This window comes from Pinus tabuliformis, chromosome 7, assembly GCF_031772625.1.
Source record: "Pinus tabuliformis cultivar Carrire ecotype Pingquan chromosome 7, CPIR1, whole genome shotgun sequence".
Taxonomy (NCBI): domain Eukaryota; kingdom Viridiplantae; phylum Streptophyta; class Pinopsida; order Pinales; family Pinaceae; genus Pinus; species Pinus tabuliformis.
The window spans coordinates 1,892,649,872-1,892,669,412 of NC_142293.1; the positions used below are offsets into that span (position 1 = coordinate 1,892,649,872).

Below are 19,541 nucleotides of genomic sequence, written 5' to 3' on the forward strand. Positions count from 1 at the left end.
ACACTGCCGGAGATGTGAGGCTGCATGGTTATTCTGATGCTGATTGGGTCAACAGTGTGGTGGATCACAGGAGCACTTCTGGGTGTTGTTTTTCTTTGGGTTTTGCTTCGATATCTTGGATTAGAAGGAAGCAAAAATCGGTTGCCTTGAGAACCGTTGAGGCTAAATACATAGCTGCTAGTATGGCCTCCTGTGAAGCTGTCTAGTTGAGGAAGCTCCTTAGTGAGTTTTTTGGACATGTGCTAGATACCACCATGATCCTCTGCGACAACCAGAGTGGGATCTAATTATCAGAGAATCTCGTGTTTCATGATTGCTCCAAGCATATAGATATCAGGTACCACTTTATCCGGGATATGGTACAACGAGGAGCAATAAGGCTCCATCACATTGGGACTGATAAGCAAGCCGCCGATATTCTGACAAAGCCCCTGGGGAAGGTCAAGTTCTTGGCCTTCCGAAAACAACTTGGAGTCGTGGAGAGACCCTCTTATGAGGGTCTTGTATGATATGGACATTGAGCTTTGGGAGCTCCGGGGGGCTTGGGGTACTTCTTGGAGCGATGAGCAACCATAGGGTGAGTGGTTCAACCTTCCCCTAGTGGTTTGTTGTGTACAGGGTGAGTGGTTCAGCCTTCCCCTGTGATACCCCTTGATGACATGTAGGCAGGATGAGTGGTTCATCCTTCTGTTGTTGAGACATCCTACCCATGCAGTCTGGGACTCATGGGAAGTACCTCTCATCTGGCCAATGAGTAGGGAAATGAGGATAGGGACCATAGTACTACCGATGGACGCTTTGTGTACTACGGTACTCCCTATGCTAGGATGACCGATATTGATGGGATCAATTGGAACTGACTTTGGGTCAGTCAGAGTGGTATGAGACACTCTCTCTTGATTGGAACTGACTTCGGGTCAGTAAGAGTGGTATGAGATACTCTCTTTTATCTAGGATTGACTTCGGGTCAGTAGAGAATGGTATGATACATTCTCGATCACTTTTTCTTCTTCATAGTTCAGCAGAGCAGAGCAGTGCATTGATGGCAGAGATAGTACAGATTGGCAGATGGATTAGCCGATGGAGTTCTCCCTAGTTGAGGGGAGTGTTAAAATTGGAAACTGGGGCCAAACTCTACATGGATCATCTTATTTATGACAACTGATATTTTTCTTGGATTCCTCTCTCCGAGAGGTGTATTATTGATCTAAAGATTATCCGATTCCGACATGTACAAATGAAGATATGAATTTATTTATATTATGGACAAATTGTCAAGGTCGGCCAGCAAGCAAACAAGTATTCAAACCCCTAACTCATCCTCAACGTTGCATATAAAAAGGAGACCTCAAGTCATTTTATCATCATCTCATCTTCACACATCTCTTTCTCCTCATCTGATTAGTTACACATATCGCAGTTGTCTCTCATGCGTGCGAAGGAAGGATGGATTTTTTTGACTGTGTTGACCGACGTTGACCGAGCTGTAGGATTGTTGTTTGACTGCATTGACCTCTAGCGCTGACTTGTTTTGACTGCGGTTTGGGTGAGGTGTCTCTGTCTTAGAAGGCCACAGATTTGGGCATTGAAATCGAGACAATCTGACCTCTCATTTGACCAGCGTTGACTACCCTATGGCTGGCCGCAGTTTGACTTTCGTTAACGAGTTTTTGACTGGACTTTTTCGGACTAGTTTTGGGCTGATTGAGCTTGCTGTTGAAGGCCGAAGCTGACTGGGTTTGACTGAGTTGATTAGAGGAAGAATTCTGCCCCGTTTGACCAACGCTGACTTTTCTGTCTGCTGTAGTCATAAATTATCAGATTTGTAACTTGTACTATCTCTCTCTTTGCTAAACTATTGAAGGATATAAGAAAAATTGATCAAGGGTTTCCCCACATTGGGGTTTGTCCTTGGCTGGTGCCACATCTTGTGTCCTCTTGTCTTGGCTTGTCTTCTACTGTTTATGTTTATGTTCTATATGCATTTTACTATCATGTTGATGTGATTTCTAAACTAGATATTGATATTGGGCTAATAAAGAAATTGAAGTAAAATTACTCTTAAGCATAGAACATACCATTGTTACCTAAACTTAACAAAAACCAATGCATCGAGGGTTTTATTTATTATGCAACAATTTGAGAAAATAATTACAATTGGTTGCCCAACTGGAAAATCTCTGACAATATACTGGCAAAATGTGTTGGAGACACTTTGTCTCTCTCTGCAATCACGCTGGCCTCTCTCTAACTACTCGCACCTCCTACAGGCTATTTGCACCTTTGCACAGAATATGCATTGGTGGTTCTAGATAACTCACACAACCCTTGGAACCCTTCCAAGTGACTCATATTGTCTCCCTCTACCTTTGGAAATGAATTGCTCTTCCTTCAGAACACTGATCTGGCCTTCGACAACTGAAACAAACCTCTACTGACAACTCGCAGTGGGGTTTTGGCTAATGCACGCTGCACAAATCGGCCTCCTCTGCAGACAATTTGGCGTCCTCCTTTCATACCTCCTAGACACTGGAAAGCTGAGGAAAAGATCACCTCCGACTATTTGCTCCCAAATCTCTGTTGCTCCCTCTCTCTGATGCTCTTCCCTAACTCGAACTGTACCCTCACAGAAAACTGCGAACTGGAGAATTTGAACTGCCTTGCTCACAAGAAGTAAACTCTATGTATTTCTTCTCCAATCCCTTTGACCCACTCTTATAATCTCTTGCTGGAGCATCAATGACCAAGATCTGATCATGATTGATGGCTCAGATCATCTTAGACTTCGTTAAATTATTGTTTTGGAAGTCTCTAGAGCAAAACTGATTTTCTCAATTAATACCCATAAATTAATCGCTTTTCTTAAGTTAGAATTTTTTTAATTATTAATCAATTAATTTAATTGAGAGGTTTCTAAGTGTTTTCTCTCGAAACCTAAGTCACCTGACACGGGGATTCAAGATTTGTAGGATACAGGGATTCGAGTGTCGGATTCAGACACGTTGACCCCCCGGAACATGACACGTAGGATTCGTTATATATTATTTTTATATATATATATTAAAAATAGATATTTCTTACACAAATTCTCATTAATGATACAAATTCATTGATTCAAACATAGATCTTCATCTAAATGTTAGTTTTACTATTTACAAAGTAAGTAAGTAACATTATAGCATGCATAGTACATACAAAATTTAAATATCTGCATAAACCCTCACAAACCTCATAAACACTCCTAAACCTCATAAACCCTACCAAACCTCATAAACCCTCACAAACCTCATAAACTCTCCCTCATAAACCTCATAAAACCAACCTCATAAACCCTCACTTTTTTGGGATTCAAATCCCAAAATCGGGACACGATGTGTCCTAACAGGACACGATCGGGATTCGATGGTGTCCCGTTAGGACACGTGGTGTCCCATTTTTGGATTTGAATTCGCATCGAATTGTGTCAAATTCGTGGGATTCAGACACGTGCCCTGTTTTGGACGAATTGGGTTTCATAGCTCGAAACTTTTTATGGGTTTTGGATATTTCGTGTTCCTTAGCCTCTCTAACACCATAGAGACTAAAATACTTGTCCAAGGCTATCATATCCAACAAAAACTAACACCTCTAGCTGCTCAACTGTTGCATAGAACCAGTTTGATTCGACCTTTTCCCATCAACTTTTCATCAAGTTCGTTGTCGTTACGATTGAGGCTTTTAGCCACAAGAAGCTTTCGGAGGTTCTCCATTTTGTTGTTAGGCCTTTGGCCATTTAAAAAAAATAAAGAAAAAAAAAATGTCTGTGTGGAATCTATATATATATATATATATAATTTTTTTTAAATTTTTTCTTTGACATTATTTTTTTAGATTTAATTTTTTTCTTCCTTTTTTAATATTTTGACCTTTTTTTCAAAATATAAAAAAAAAAGAAAAAAATAAAATATAAAAAAATAAAGTCAAAGAAAAAAAGTTATATTAAAAGCAAAAATAAAAAAAAAACAAGATAACAAAATTAGTCACATCACTGTATGCTGTAGCGGTCGCTGCCTCCTCCATCTTGTCGACCACCCTGCTACATTGTAGCCACCGTCATTTGTCATTGTGTTGATTTGGGGTAGCATCGGATGTTCTCTAGCCACGAAATTTTGTGGAGAGGTTAGGGCACATGAGATCTCCAATACCCAGAAAGGGTTTGGACAGATTCTAAACAGTTTCGGAGTTATTCAAATAATTAATATTTTTAATGGAGTCCCTAAGTCTAAACTTAGGGAAATTAAAATATTAATGTGAATTAATATAAAATTGTGTTAGAATGGTCCAAAAGACATGGATCAAGCCAGATCTAATCTTAGCCGTCGATTAGGGACTTAATCTCGACCGTTGATTTGTCAACGAGAAAAGTATAAGAGGAGGCTTGAGGGTCACTTGGAGAATACACCAGAGTGATTAGTCATTCTATTCTCTAGAGCGGGGTTTGCTAAGAGAGATAGAATCAGTGATCAGTTGCAGTGAGGGGCAGTGAGTACGAGGTAGAGAGGCAGGGACAGTGCCGAGAGACCAGCGCAGAAGCAGAGAGAGGCAGACACAGAGCCAGAGGGAGCCACGCAGAGGCAGCAGAGATCGTACAGAGCCAGAAGGGCCCGCATCATCCACGCAGAGGCTACAGGAGTGACGTAGAGAGCCAGAGAGGCTATGCAGAGCCTCAGTAGGCTGACACAGAGGGTTTCAGCTGACGCAGAGGCCAGTAGGGCTGGTGCGGAGCTTCAGATTGTGTTGGAGAGGGATTTCGTGGAGCAGGCTTTCCGAATACCTATTTCCGAAGAGAGGTATTGCTGCCAGATTTTTTATCTCTGTCGAGTTAGCCAGTTTGGCACCCAGTGTACTCAGAAAAGAACTGCTTAATAATAAAACCCTCAGATAGCTGCACCGGTTTTCCCACATTAGGTTTTTCCAGGGACATTAGTCCAAAAATAATGGTTTCATTTGTGTGCTTGTTTCTGTTTCCTTCACTTGATGACCTGTAATGTGTTGAGCATGCACTTGTATTTATTTTCAATATTTACATGGTAAATAACTTGTTAATTAACAGAACAAGTAGGTAGGAGTAAATCAGTAAAGTGCATGGAGGTTTTCTTACTGTTAGACGTAGAAACTTCAACATGGTATCAGAGCGTGGTTGCAGATCACAGGAGAACTGACAGCATCAATAGAGCAGAGCAGCAACAACAGAAGAAAACAGTTGTCCCGAGTGACAGAAGCTATTCCTAGCAACAAAGCAGCAAGGAAGGGGTAACGCAGTGCCTGCGTCATCAAGTTCAAGCCAAGAAGAGGTTGTGCATAGGTTGAAGGGGGCAAAGATAGGCTCTCACAAAGGCCAGCAAGGCTGACGCAGTTGGCTAAGGGAGCCAGTTTGCTGGTGTCAGGACTGCACAGAGCCTAGGAGTTCTCACCTTCAGGTTGCTGGGGTTTAGGAGGTTGTGGGTAAGTTGCAAAGTGGAGCTGGTGGGGTACTATAGTCAGAACAATACTTAACAAGGCAAGGCCAAGGAGGAGGGAGTTGCTACCGAGGGTTTCTAGCCGAGAAATTTGGATTAGTGGTGAAGTTGCACAGACGATCAGAGTAGGGGGCATCTCGACATTGGCAGAAGGGTTTCCAGTAGGGAAATCAAGGCTCAGAGGGAGTCACATCGAGAACTTCCAGGAGGGAAGTAGAAGAGCGGCATGGCACTACATGGAGTAAGAGACCAGACAGACTGGACGAAGGGTCAAACTTCGCAGTCTGGAAGGCCAAAATCTTATCCGTACTTGATAGAAATCGTGTCAAGCACTTCGCCTTGAGGACGATAGCAATCCCAGTTGACCCAACTGATAACGACAAGTACGAGGAGGCAATGGCAAGGACCAGGAGCATCATCCTTGACAGGGTCAAGGACCATGTAGTACCACACATTGTTGAGAAGGAAACATCAAATAAGATGTGGGAGGCCCTAAAGAAATTGTACCAGCATACTTCTGTGCAAAGAAGGATGTTACTAGAAAATCAGTTGCGGTCATACTAGATGAAGAAGGGAGGACGGATCGACACCTTCCTCGGTCGACTGAATGAGATCCGCGATCAGTTGACTTCCAAGGGGCCACGCTAGATTAGGAATTGATGGTGAGAACAACCCTGAACGCAGTCTCAGAAGACTGGGAGGTATTTGTCCTGAGAATACTGGGCAGAGCGACCCTTCCACATTGGGAGGAAATGTGGGTGGCTCTTCACCAAGAAGAGATCAGAAGGCTAAGCAACGCGGGAAGCAGCGGCAAGGGGATCAGAGTCAAAAAGGAGGAGGAGGATGTTGCCCTAGCATCCGAGGGAAAGCAAGAGAAACGGAAGAAGAAGGACCTCACCAAGGTCAAATGCTTCCGTTGTGGGGAGCTGGGTCATTATGCAACCCAGTGTCCAAGGAAAAAGAGTAAGGGAGAGGCCTCCGAGACCAAGGCAGCCCCAATGAGGGCAGAGAAGGAAGTGGAGACAGACGATGATTATACCATGAGTGCACACACACCACTTGAGAGGAAGTGGGAGACATCGAGCTATAGTTAGACGGACTATAGGCAATGAGGGGTAGGATCCTCGAAGTACCCGACCTCTTGGATTAGACCATGCTACAGGAGCCCTGAAGAGGAGTAGCAAGACTGGCAAATGTGGGTAGAGAAGGATGCGGATGAAGTGGTAGAGAGAGCTACAATGCAGAATTCCCACGACAGCGCAAGGCTAGCAGGCTGCAACAGTGCAAGAGGCACGGGAGTGTTGCACCAGTGCAGGATGGCACAGAGAGGTGTGCAATGGTGCAAGATGCAGGGAGTTGTTGCAACAACATAGAGGTCTGAGAGAGAGCACTTGTCAGCAACAGAGGGAGCTTTAGCATCAGGGGTACTCTAGCCTGACAGAGAGGTCAGAGTTGGGAGATCAGTTATTTACTTCTCAGTAACAGAGTTGCAATGCAGCAGTTAGCAGTGGTAGTGCTATGGGAAACACGATGCAACATGATGAAAGGAGATGTAGTGCAAACGTAGCAGTGGCGGTGGCAGGGCCATGCGCAGCAGAACGGATGCTGAGGGGGCTGTCGTACAGATGCAACAATGGCAGTGGCAGAGCTATGGGCAGCAGTATAGGATGTAGCAATGCAAAGGATGATGGGCAGCAGGCCTAGCATTAGCACAGGGACCGATGCCAAATGATCAGGGTGATACCTAGAGAGGAGTATTACTAGAGCACAATCCTTGTTGATTTGGGGTAGCATCGGATGTGCTCTAACCACGAAATTTGGTGGAGAGGTTGGGGTACATGAGATCTCCAATACCCAGAAAGGGTTTGGGCAGATTCTGAATAGTTTAGGAGATATTAAAATAATTAATATTTTTAATGGAGTCCCTATGTCTAAACTTAGGGAAAATAAAATATTAATGTGTATTAATATGAAACCATGTTAGAATGGTCCAAAAGACCTGGATCAAGCTAGATCTAATCTTAGCCATTGATTAGGAACTTAATCTCGGTCGTTGATTTGTCAACGAGAAAAGTATAAGAGGAGTCTTAAGGGTCACTTGGAGAACACACTAAGGGAAACCAGTCAGTTCAATTTTTGGAGTGGGGTTTGCTGAGAATTTGAATCGGTGGTCTGGAGAGCAGTCAGGAGGCAACAAGTATGGAACAGAGAGACAGGAGATCAGCGCAGAGGCAGAAGAGGCAGACGCAGGGCTAGAGGAAGCCACGCAGAGGTAACAGAGACTGCGCAGAGCCAGCAAGGCCTGCGTCATCCACACAGAGGTTGCAGGAGTGACGCAGAAGGCCAGAGAGGCTGCACAAAGCCTCAATAAGCTGACGCAGAGGGTTTTCAGGTTGACGCAAAGGTTAGTAGGGCCTATGTTGGGTTGAGAAGAAGTATTAGAAATTTGTCTATCTGTGGGTAGGCCAGTTTGGCACCCTGTTGTACTAGAAAATTGCTGAATAAATCCTCCCTTGCTGCACCAGTTTTCCCACATTGGGTTTTTCGGGGACATTAGTCCAAAATAACTGTCAATGTGTGCATATGTTTGTTTCTATATTACCGTGTGATATCTGCAACAGTATTTATTTTAATGTTTATTGAAGTAATTTCATGAATAACTTATGATGAAATAAGTAGGAAAAGTAAATCAGTTGCTGCAGTGATAGAATTTTCACATGGTATCAGAGGAAGTAATTAGAGACAGAAAAGGAAAATCAGTTATGGGTCGAGACCACAATGCAGAAGCATCCACCTCAGGGGACTCATGTAGATTTTCAGAAGATTGCACAAAAGAGAGATTTTGATTTCTCTATGTTGGCTTCCAGCTTGGAAGAAGAAGTGGTGTGCATGACTAGTGTTGCATCATCATACGTATGGTATATAGATAGTGGAGCCTCGTGGCATATGACGGGAATCAGGGCGTGTTTCTCAGAATATCGAGAGGAGGAGATGAACTTTCAGATCACCATGGGGAACAAGGTAAAGTGTACTCCAGTAGGAAAGGGTACCATAGTTTTTCAAACAGAATCAGGAGAGCGGTTTTGTGCCACAAATGTGCTGCATGTACCAGGATTGGGGATGAACTTACTTTCTGTGTCACAACTACAAGGTAAGGGTTATGACGTCTACTTCATCAAGGAAAAGGTATACGTCAAACACTCGAGCTGGAAAAAGAAAGTTCAGATCAGGATCAAAAGTAATCGGTTGTATAGATTACAACTAGAATCTCCAATGGCACTAATAGGTAGTCATGGGGATAAGGACTTGAACGAACTATGGCACAGAAGGATGGGTCACTTGCACCATGGAGCTTTGAGAATTCTCAGGAGCACTGTAATAGGAGTTCCGGATCTGAGTACAGTACGAGATGATGTATGCAAGGGATGCGCTCTAAGAAAGTATGCCAAGGAGGCATTTCTTAGGAGCAAACACAGGGCCAAGAGTGTACCAGGATTGATACACTCAAATATCTGTGGACCTATGTTCATCAAAGCTCTCAACGGTGCCGAGTATTTCCTTACCTTCATTGATGACCACTCCAGCAAAACTTGGATTTATTTTCCGAAAACCAAGGATGAGGTTTTTTGTCGATTCAAGGAGTTCAAGGCTCTAATGGAGAATCTGACTGGTAAGACAATAAAAGTCTTGCGCTTAGATAATGGTGGAGAGTATGTCGATAAGGACTTCACTGATTATTGCACTAAGGAGGGCATCAGAAGAGAGTGGAGAATTCCCTACAATCTGGAGCAGAATGGGGTGGCAGAAAGGAAAAATGGGACTATTGTAGAAGCAGCAAGGGCCATGCTGTATGATCAGGACATGCCAAAATTCTTGTGGGCAGAAGCATGCAACACAACTGTCTACGTTTAGAACAAGACTCCTCATCGGGCATTGTGCAAGATTACTCTAGAGAAAGTCTTACACTGGGAAGATGCCTGAAGTCAGTGATTTCAGGATTTTTGGGAGTTTAGCATATTGCCGCATACCCAAAGAAAAGAGGAAGAAGTTGGATCAGACTGCAGAAAAGGGGTATCTGGTGGGATATAGCGAGAACACTAAGGCATACAAAATCTATCTTCCAGGGAGCAGGAAGGTAGTAGTACGACGAGATGTAAAGTTCATGGAGGACAGAGCTTTCAGAAGATCTCGTGAAATGCCTTCCGAGGAGCAGTCGAAAGAGGATCCATTGGTCATGCCTCTTCAACCAACAGAAGTGAAGAATTCTTCCTCAGGTCAGGAAGATTCTCAGGATGAGGAGGAGGAGCGAACAGAAGCACCTGCTGGCAGAGGAAGAACCTGTAGGGAACTTCGTCAGATTCTACGTGATGCAGAGAACTTCATCGGAGAGCCAAGGAACAGTAAGAGGGAGTGAAAACAACCAGACAGGTATTAGGTGTTAGTAGCTCAAGATGGGGAGCCTGCTAGTTTCAAGGAGGCAGCTCAGCATCAGGTTTGGCTAGATGCGATGGTGGAGTAAACTCCATAATGGTGAACGATGTCTGGGAGGTGGTGTCAATGCCTCAAGACAGATTGGTGGTATGTTCAAGATGGATCAACAAGATCAAATATGCTGCGGACGGTAGTGTTGAAAAATACAAGGCCAGGTTTGTGGCTAAGGGGTATGCTCAAAAGGAAGGGATTGACTATGAGGAAACCTTCACCCTGGTAGCTAGGTATACATCTATTAGGACCGTGATATCTCTTGCAGCTCAAATGGGATGGGAGATCCATCAGATGGATGTCAGGACGACATTTCTAAACGGGGTAATAGAAGAAGAGGTATACATTGAACAACTAGAGGGCTTTGAAACTCATGAGAAGAAGTCTCATGTATGCAGATTGAAGAACAAGTGGCAGATATCATCACCCTTGGAAAGTCAAAATTTGACTACTTCAGGGAAAATATGGGGATGGTAAAGAACCACTTTTAGAAGTAGTGTGTTAGCAGCACGAATGAAGAGGGAGTTGCAGTGCAGATGTAGTGTTGGGAGAAAGGACCAATAATAGCATAGATGCAGTCTTGGGAGAAGGACCAGCAACAACATGGATGCAGGGGAGCTATTGTTCAAAAGCAACAGTTGTAGTAGCAGAGTCATTGGTAGCAGTACAGGATGCAACAGTGCAAAGGATGTTGAGCAAGGAGGTTTAGCATCAGCACAGGGGCCGATGCCAGATGATCAGAGTGATACTCAACGAGGAGTATTACTAGAGCATAGTCCTCGCTAAGAGGGAGTGTTGATTTGGGGTAGCATCAAATGTGCACTAACCACGAAATTTGGTGGAGAGGTTGGGGCACATGAGATCTCCAATACCCAGAAATGGTTTGGGCAGATTCTAAATAGTTCAGGAGATATTAAAATAATTAATATTTTTAATGGCGTCCCTAAGTCTAAACTTAGGGAAAATAAACTATTAATGTGTATTAATATGAAATTGTGTTAGAATGGTCCAAAAGACATGGATCAAGCCAGATCTAATCTTAGCCATTGATTAGGGACTTGAGGGTCACTTGGAGAACACACTGAGGGAGACTAGTCAGTTCAATTTTTGTAGCGAGGTTTGTTGAGAAATTGAACTAGTGGTCTGGAGAGCAGTCAAGAGGTAGCAAGTACGTAACAGAGAGACAAGAGATCAATGTAGAGGCAGAAGAGGCAGACACAGGGCTAGAGGAAGCCATGCAGAGGCAACAGAGACTGCGCAGAGCCAACAAGGCCTACGTCATCCACACAAAGGTTGCAGGAGTGACACAGAAGGCCAGAGAGGTTGCGTAGAGCCTCAGTAGGCTGATGCAGAGGGTTTTCAGGGTGACGCAGAGGGTTTTGGGCTGACGTAGAGGTCAGTAGGGCCTACGCTGGGTTTAGAAGAAGTGCTAGAAATTTGTCTATGTGTGTGTAAGCCAGTTTGGCACCCTGTTGTACTAGAAAATTGCTAAATAATAAAATCCTCCCTTACTGCACCGGTTTTCCCACATTGGGTTTTTCTGTGGACATTAGTCCAAAATAACTGTGTTAATGTGTGCATATGTTTGTTTCTGTATTAAAGTGTGATATCTGCAACAATATTTATTGTAGTGTTTATTGAAGTAATTTCATGAATAACTTATGATGAAATAAGTAGGAAAAGTAAATCATTCGCTGCAGTGATAGAATTTTCACAATCCTTGCTAAGAGGGAGTGTTGATTTGGGGTAGCATCGGATGTGCTTTAGCCACGAAATTTGGTGGAGAGGTTAGGGCACATGAGCTCTCCAATACCCAGAAAGGGTTTGAGTAGATTCTAAACAGTTTGGGAGATATTAAAATTATTAATATTTTTAATGGTGTCCCTAAGTCTAAACTTAGGGAAATTAAAATATTAATGTGAATTAATATAAAACTTTGTTGGACCATAGACTTAGGGAAATTAAAATATTAATGTGAATTAATATAAAACTATGTTAGAATGGTCCAAAAGACATGGATCAAGCTAGATCTAATCTTAGCCGTTGATTAGGGACTTAATCTCGGCCGTTGATTTGTCAACGAGAAAAGTATAAGAGGAGGCTTGAGAGTCACTTGGAGAATACACTAGAGTGATCAGTGATTCTATTCTCTAGAGCAGGGTTTGCTAAGAGAGATAGAATCAGTACTCAGTTGCAGTGAGGGGCAGTGAGTACGAGGTAGAGAGGCAGGGATAGTGCCGAGAGACCGATGCAGAAGCAGAGAGAGGAAGACGCAGAGCCAGAGGGAGGCACATAGAGGCAACAAAGACTATGCAGAGCCAGAAGGGCCTGCGTCATCCATGTAGAGGTTGCAGGAGTGATGCAGAGAGCCAGAGAGGCTATGCAGAGCCTCAGTAGGCTGACACAGAGGGTTTCAGGCTGATGCAGAGGCTAGCAGGGGTGACGCTGAGCTTTAGATTGTGCTGGAGAGGGATTTTGTTGAGCAGGATTTCCGAATACCTGTTTCCGAAGAGAGGTATTGTTGCCAAATTTTTTATCTCTGTTGGGTTAGCCAGTTTGGCACCAAGTGTACTTAGAAAAGAATTGCTTAATAATAAATCCCTCAGATAGCTGCACCGGTTTTCTCACATTGGGTTTTTCTGGGGACATTAGTCCAAAAATAACGATGTCATTTGTGTGCTTGTTTCTATTTCCTTCAGTTGATGATCTGTAATGTGTTGAGCATGCACTTGTATTTATTTTCAATATTTACATGGTAAATAACTTGTTAATTAATAGAACAAGTAGGTAGGAATAAATCAGTAAAGTGCATGGAGGGTTTCTAACTGTTAGACATAGAAACTTCAACACATTGGTCCCCAACACACCACCGCCAGTATCGTTTCTTGTTGTTGTTTCCGCCACCAAGAGACATGCAGCCAAATAGAGCCACTATTGTCTAGTGTCTTTTCGCCTTTTTGATTGCCTCGACCAACCACAACCGACTACCATCTACCCTGCCATCACAGCCACGAAGCCACTCCGTTCGACTGTTCGTCGCTTATCTGTTCGACTGAACACTGAATTGTTTCGCGACAGGATAATCAACTAAACACACTAAACATTGAAGCAATCTAAATGTCACGACTCTTTTGTGGTTGTTGCGACCATTAATTAATTATTACGAGTTTTAAAAAGAATCACTATTAAAGTTTTGAAAGTATTGTTATTATTATTATTATTATTGACAATAAAGAAGAAATTTGCTATTAAATATGCGCCCAAATGCAACAAAAAACTCGGGAAAAGTTACATTGTAATCCAAGTTGTCAGTTCTTCGAGTGAAAACAAAAAACGAAAGCCAAAATTATCATCTAGTAGGCGACTGATGACATACAATTTACCAACTATGCGACAATTATAAACTCAAGAAAATTGCCCAGACAAAATACAACTTTAGAAAATAAGAACATAAGTTAGGGGGGCATCAATAGACTTGTTGTCACTCTGGCCTCCAAGAGAATTGTCCTCTGTGCTGCCCTGATCATCATTGTTCCTCTTACGTTGAAGCTCAACCAGCTGACGGCCTAAGGCTTCAACCTCATCCTCTTGTGGATTGACTTGAACTTGATTTTTTTTGCATTTCCTCAGTGAAGAACAAGATTGTATTGGACTACTAAAGAATCTGCCAATGGAGGTCACTAGTATTAGCTTGATATTCAATAAGGGGGTGCTAGCATAGGCTACATGCAGTGGTGTTGCTTAAACCCACTAGGAATGGACCACTACACCATAATATCCACAAAAAATGGGGGGATTATTAAAAATATTAAAATGAAAAGGGATATTTAAAAAAAATGTTTAAGTCATTCAAGGTTGCTTGAGTTTCAATTCAAACTAGAAGAAGAGGCTAAGTGATTATTATTAAATTTTTTGTCATTAAAGTATTAAGTTATAAGTACCAAGTTATGATGGAAAAGCGAATAAAAAATTTGAAGTTTTTAAGTAAGATATTATGGTAACTTCGATGGAAGGAACTAACGAGAAGCGAATGGAGTCTATAACTGAAGAGAAAGGAAGATTTTCAGAAACTTCATATAACTATGCTTCAGTGCTATTTACAAATAAGGGAACTCTTGCAAGAAAGGATGTTACTATTTCTATCTCGCCTTCCAAAGATAAAAATTATAGAAAACCTAAGATCACAAACCAATTTATGATTGCTGAGTCAAATATAATAAAAAAATTAGATTGTTTTGATAAAAAACAATATGACATAACCAATTTACAATTAAACATTTGGGATTTTATGTTTATATCGCAATTCTTAGTTCGATCCCTATGGAGCGATCAAGGTGAGATTATGGCAAGTTCTCCTTGTTGAATTTTGTAGTTATGGTCGATCTTCATAATTTTTTTTATTTTAGCCCTCCAAATATATTTGAAATGTTAAATATAATCAAGTCGACTTCAAAAGAGGGAAATTCAAATTTTCCAAATTAAAAATTTTGGTACCAAAAGATCAAGTCGACCTGCCCTCTTGTCACACGCATTCAGACTTATCAATTCACTATATAAAGGAATATTGACTTTCTCATCCAACCACCAATTTGGATCACACAAACACAAGATATCTTCTATTCATTTCGAAGGAGTGATAGCAGATCGAGTTTTATGGGAAAATCAAAATCTTCTGGGCAGACCAAGTTCTTTTGAGGCAGATTGATATCTTTGAAGGACGGAATTATCTGTGGCATAGTGACCGAAATTTTGGCTACTTATCTATGTTTAACTAGGTTTGACCCGAGTTTAATTATGGTAAGTTCGACCTTGTTTCTAATTGGATATCAGATTGTATCTCTTGTTGAAATGAATTAATTTCTCTAAGAAAAGGTTGTTGGGTTTTTCCCTATAAGAGGGTTTTCCCAGGGTAAATATTTGTGTCTCTTGTTTGGCTGTCTCTTTATGATCCTACTGTCATTATTTGTTCTACTATGGAGATCTTCTATGTAATTGCTTAATGATGAATGTGAATAAAAAGAGAATTTAATTAAGGAATCTTTAGAAGTAATTATCAGTTTAGAAGTCCTTGAAAAATCAACACTCCCTGGATGGAAACACTAGGGTCCTTCATCCTAAATAAAAAGATGTTTTTAACGTTTTTTTACTAGAAGAAAAAATAACAATATAGGACCTTACATTGAAGTTAGATTCAGTAACGCCATAAGACATACAAGATATTAAATAAAGTCTTTCGGTAGAAATCACATGAGAGAATTTTTTGGCTTACGCGTTTCGAATCAACAAGTGTGGTTCATCATCAGGACCAGATGAAGAGGCAGACCATCACAAAGGCTTAAATAGGGAGCAATGTAGAGACATAATTTCAAGTAACGGTTATATTTGAACAATAGTGTTTAAATTATAATATTAATTTATTAATATACTAAAAGCAAATATTATTAAGTAACGGCTATATTAAACGGCTAGTTTTTGAAAAAAATATTTAAATAATGATATTATTTCATTAATTTAAATTAATATTTTTAATAAATTAATGAAATAATATCATTATTTAAATATATTTTTTTCAAAAGCTAGCCATTTAATATAGCTGTTACTTAATAATATTTGCTTTTAGTATATTAATAAATTAATATTATAATTTAAACACTATTGTTCAAATATAACCGTTACTTGAAATTATGTCTCTACCTTGCTCCCTATTTAAGCCTTTGCTATGGTTTGCCTCTTCATCTGGTCCTGATGATGAACCACACTTGTTGGTTCGAAACGCGTCGGCCAAAAAACTCTCTCATGTGATTTCTACCAAAAGATTTTGTTTAATTCATTATGGATCACAGAAGCTTGAATGCAGGAACATACAAGATATCTCAGAAGTAATTTTTCAAGAAAGTCAAAAGTCGGTGCAAAATACGAAAAAGGAAATTTACAAAATTATCACTGACAAAAATGAAGAAATTTCTTGACTTAAGGATCATAGTGAAAAATTACTCACACAGATTAAGAAGCTTAAGAAGGATAAGAAGTCGTTGGAAACCAAAGTGAACAACATATTGAGAGGGAAGCATCAAAATCTTTAGATGTAAAAATGCAAGTTGAGGAAAAATGAATGAATACCGATCGAGTCAATATTTCTGTTGTTGGAGTACAAATGACAAAATTTTCGAGCATACTCATTAACAAAAATTTAGCAATAAATAATGCAACATTAATGCATAAAGAAAATAAAACTCTGGAGGCAAATCAATGAAACACTATGAAGACACCTTATCGACATCCTAATGACAAGGGCAGGTGCATTAACCAGTCAATGTACCCATGTCACTCAGGGCAGAAGGAATGAATACCGATCGACTCAATATTTCTGTTATTGGAGTACAAATGACAGAAATTTCAAGTGTACTTATTAACAAAAGTTTAACAATTAATAATGCAACATTAATGCATAAAGAAAATAAAACTCGGGAAGCAAATCAATGAAGCACTACGAAGACACCTTATCGACATCCTAATCACAAGAGCAGGTACATTAACCAGTCAATGTACCCATGCCACTCAGGGCAGAAACAACTGACTTATGTTCCAAAGACTACTGATGTCAGCGCAATTCAGTCTTATGATTGCAATTCATTCCTAGTTTCTAGTAATCACAAGATTTCACAAAAGATTAATATGGGATGGTTAAATCATATTACAGTATGAGAATTTTGTACCACACTCAAAAGCTCATATCGTCTTGTATCGTCAAAGATGTCAGTTATGAGAATTGAGAAGATGAGAAGACATGATGAAACATAAAAGGATATCAAGCATTCCCATCAATAAGCTTTGAGGACAAAGTTTTTCTAAAAGGGAAGGCAATGTTATGAATATAAATAATTAATAATTAATAGTTAATAATGATTACTGTACTGTCGAGGCATGTCTCAAAATACGTGACTCTTCATGAAGGGGTATCCACCTAGGTATATATATGGGACCTTAAGTTGTAACCAAATCATATTCTTCATTCATACATTTTATATATACTTATTTTTATTTGTATCCTCAATAGATGTCTTCATATTCCAAGTGTTTTGGAGTATTTAACTTGTGTATGTACAAACTTTGTTCGTTTTACACTGGTCTGCTATTGACATGATTAACATATATAATCTTGATGGTATTCTTTTATGTGATACCATGCATTATATAAAATCGGTCTTTTGAATTGTTTGCTTGCAGTGACTTTTATGTCTCTTTTAATTATCTAGTTCTTATTTGATATCTTATATTGATTTTCATGTCTTAGCTGTCTGCTCTTGGCTTGATTTTCTTCCATTGCTTTTTCATTATTCCTGTTTCTCCACGTTTGTTTATTACTGTCTTGACAATCAAGTTATTGTCTGGAGATTAAAATAATATAAATGTGATTTGGTATCCATACTTATTATAACACCCTTAACATAATACACAAGTGATTCTAGAAAGGAAGCTCGAGATGTTTCAATGGGAAGCGTAGCAGAAGATTCCTATGCATTCCACATCGATGAAAAAATCTCGTGTAGAAGCATATGTTGCTGCAGATTGACTGAAATTAGATTTGGATTAAAATAATGATGAATATGAATGCTGAAAGGAGAGCAAGACAAATATCAGGAAGAGATTGCTTGCATTACCTTCCTGCCTCAACAGGAAACTTGAGGGTCCTTTAGATACAGGAATTTGGCCGCTTCAGGCCATCCCAAATATATTAAAATAATGCAAAATTCTAACCACCCTTTGCAGTGTAAACATTTTGCTACGGGAGGTATTAAAATTTGTTATTTACCGTAGCCCAAATAATTACAAAATTTATACTCTAGCTATTGGTACATACATCAAAATTATTGAGAAAATAGATTGTCATTCAGCTGGTCAATAATATCATGTAAAACCAGGGGCAGTGGGATCGTTCCAGGATTTAGATATACTCGTTTTAACTTTTTACATACTGCTTTAGAAGGCTCATAATTCTTTCTCAGGACGCTTGTACGTTTATGAAAGCAGTAACGAGTGAATGCATAAGCATGGAAAAAAAATATAACTTGGAAATGCTAGGGTTGTTTGACTTTGCTTTGCATTGGCATGCCTAGCTGATTATTTGGCTGGTTGCAGATCGCACAATATGCATCAGAAGCAGGGAATGGAAAAGTAGCCTCAGATGCAGTTGATCAATGCGTAAGGTATTTTGCTCTTGAGATTTGGTTGCAGTTGCTCTAGTTGTCTTGTGATGTCTACAAGTTCCATAAGAGGCATCTGGGTAAGCTTATTGCGTTGGTAAATTTTCTTCTTGGTGATAATCAGTGCCTTGGAAGAATTGGACTCTTTGCTATTCCGTGCATCCAGAAATGACTCAAAAGCCTCAATCGTGACCATGAAAAGCAAGGTCCAGATGGCAGTTGCTGCATTAGATAGGTGTGAAAAAATAAAATACAGAACCCTGATATGTGATTTCTAATTAAAAGCTGCTTGTCACTGAACGGAGTGATTGCTTTGGTGTAGGCTTTTGCAAACTGTGCCATCCCCAGTGTTGGACAAGGGGAAGGTCATTGCTGATGCGTACAGGGAATCAACTGAACTCGCCATGCCAGAAGAGGGTGGCAGTAAAGACTCAAATTCTGATATTAAGCTCCTAGAAAAGATCTTCTGAAACCAAATTTTTGTTTCAGAGATTTTGTATTAATATCTGTTACTTTCATTTCCTTTTACATCGTAAGAAGGATTGGACAATCATAGTGCTTTTCATTTTTATCATTTAAGTGGTCTATAATATCAGGGTTTTGTAGATTTTAATTTTTTAAATTCAAGTTGCATCCATTAGGAACACAATGATCATGTTCTTTTTGAACTTAACTCCATTGCAGCTGTAATTCCTAATGAAGTTCTTCAAAAGAAAACTTACAGGAATTGCGTTATTTTTAAATTCTACTAGTCATCTGCTATTTAGAGTTTGATTGCAGTTACTGAAAACAGCCTGTGACCAAGGACCTTGAGGGTGCATCTATGGCCATTGGACTTCTCTTTCTTTTATTACATCTTTATGTCTATCATTGGATGCCATTTCCAAAAATTAAGACGAGAGTCATATATATATATATATATATATATATACACTCCGGGGAAACCCCTATTGCCTCAAAATCTAGCAGGTCTTGTGAGAGGTCTTGCAAGACAAGGGCTAGACCAAGATACAACAGTGGGGTGGAGGCCACTGTCACCTCAACACTCCACCTCTTGATCTTTAGTGGAATTTCACCACAAGGAAGATTTCTTGGTATAGTCACCTAACATATATTTTATGTCAATAGCTCAAAGGTGACAATTTTAATAGGCTTAGATGGGGAACTTAGACTAAGAACAAGGCTCAATCCAATGAGATAAGGAATAGCGTACCCTTTAAAGAACCTACAAGGAGGGTTTATAGCCTAGGGTTTGGATAATATGCTACACAAATGGCACACTTAGGCACATAAGACCAAGAAAAGGCTTGCAAGAAAGATATGATCAACAAGGAGGAGCAACAAGCCTTCAACAAGC

General features: G+C 40.2%; 1 protein-coding gene across 4 annotated transcripts in view; it reads left to right on the plus strand.

The window, feature by feature from the left end:
• LOC149256028 (uncharacterized) overlaps positions 1–18,927 on the plus strand; it is a 276,058-nt gene extending 257,131 nt beyond the window's left edge. For all 4 annotated transcript variants that reach the window (XM_089457363.1, XM_089457362.1, XM_089457364.1 and 1 more), the window contains 3 exons: positions 18,120–18,187; positions 18,309–18,419; positions 18,507–18,927. In XM_089457363.1, coding sequence (XP_089313489.1) covers positions 18,120–18,187; positions 18,309–18,419; positions 18,507–18,654 — 327 coding nt within the window. In that variant the 3' untranslated portion in view covers positions 18,655–18,927. The remainder of the gene's footprint in view (positions 1–18,119; positions 18,188–18,308; positions 18,420–18,506) is intronic.
• The last annotated feature ends 614 nt before the right edge of the window (positions 18,928–19,541 follow it).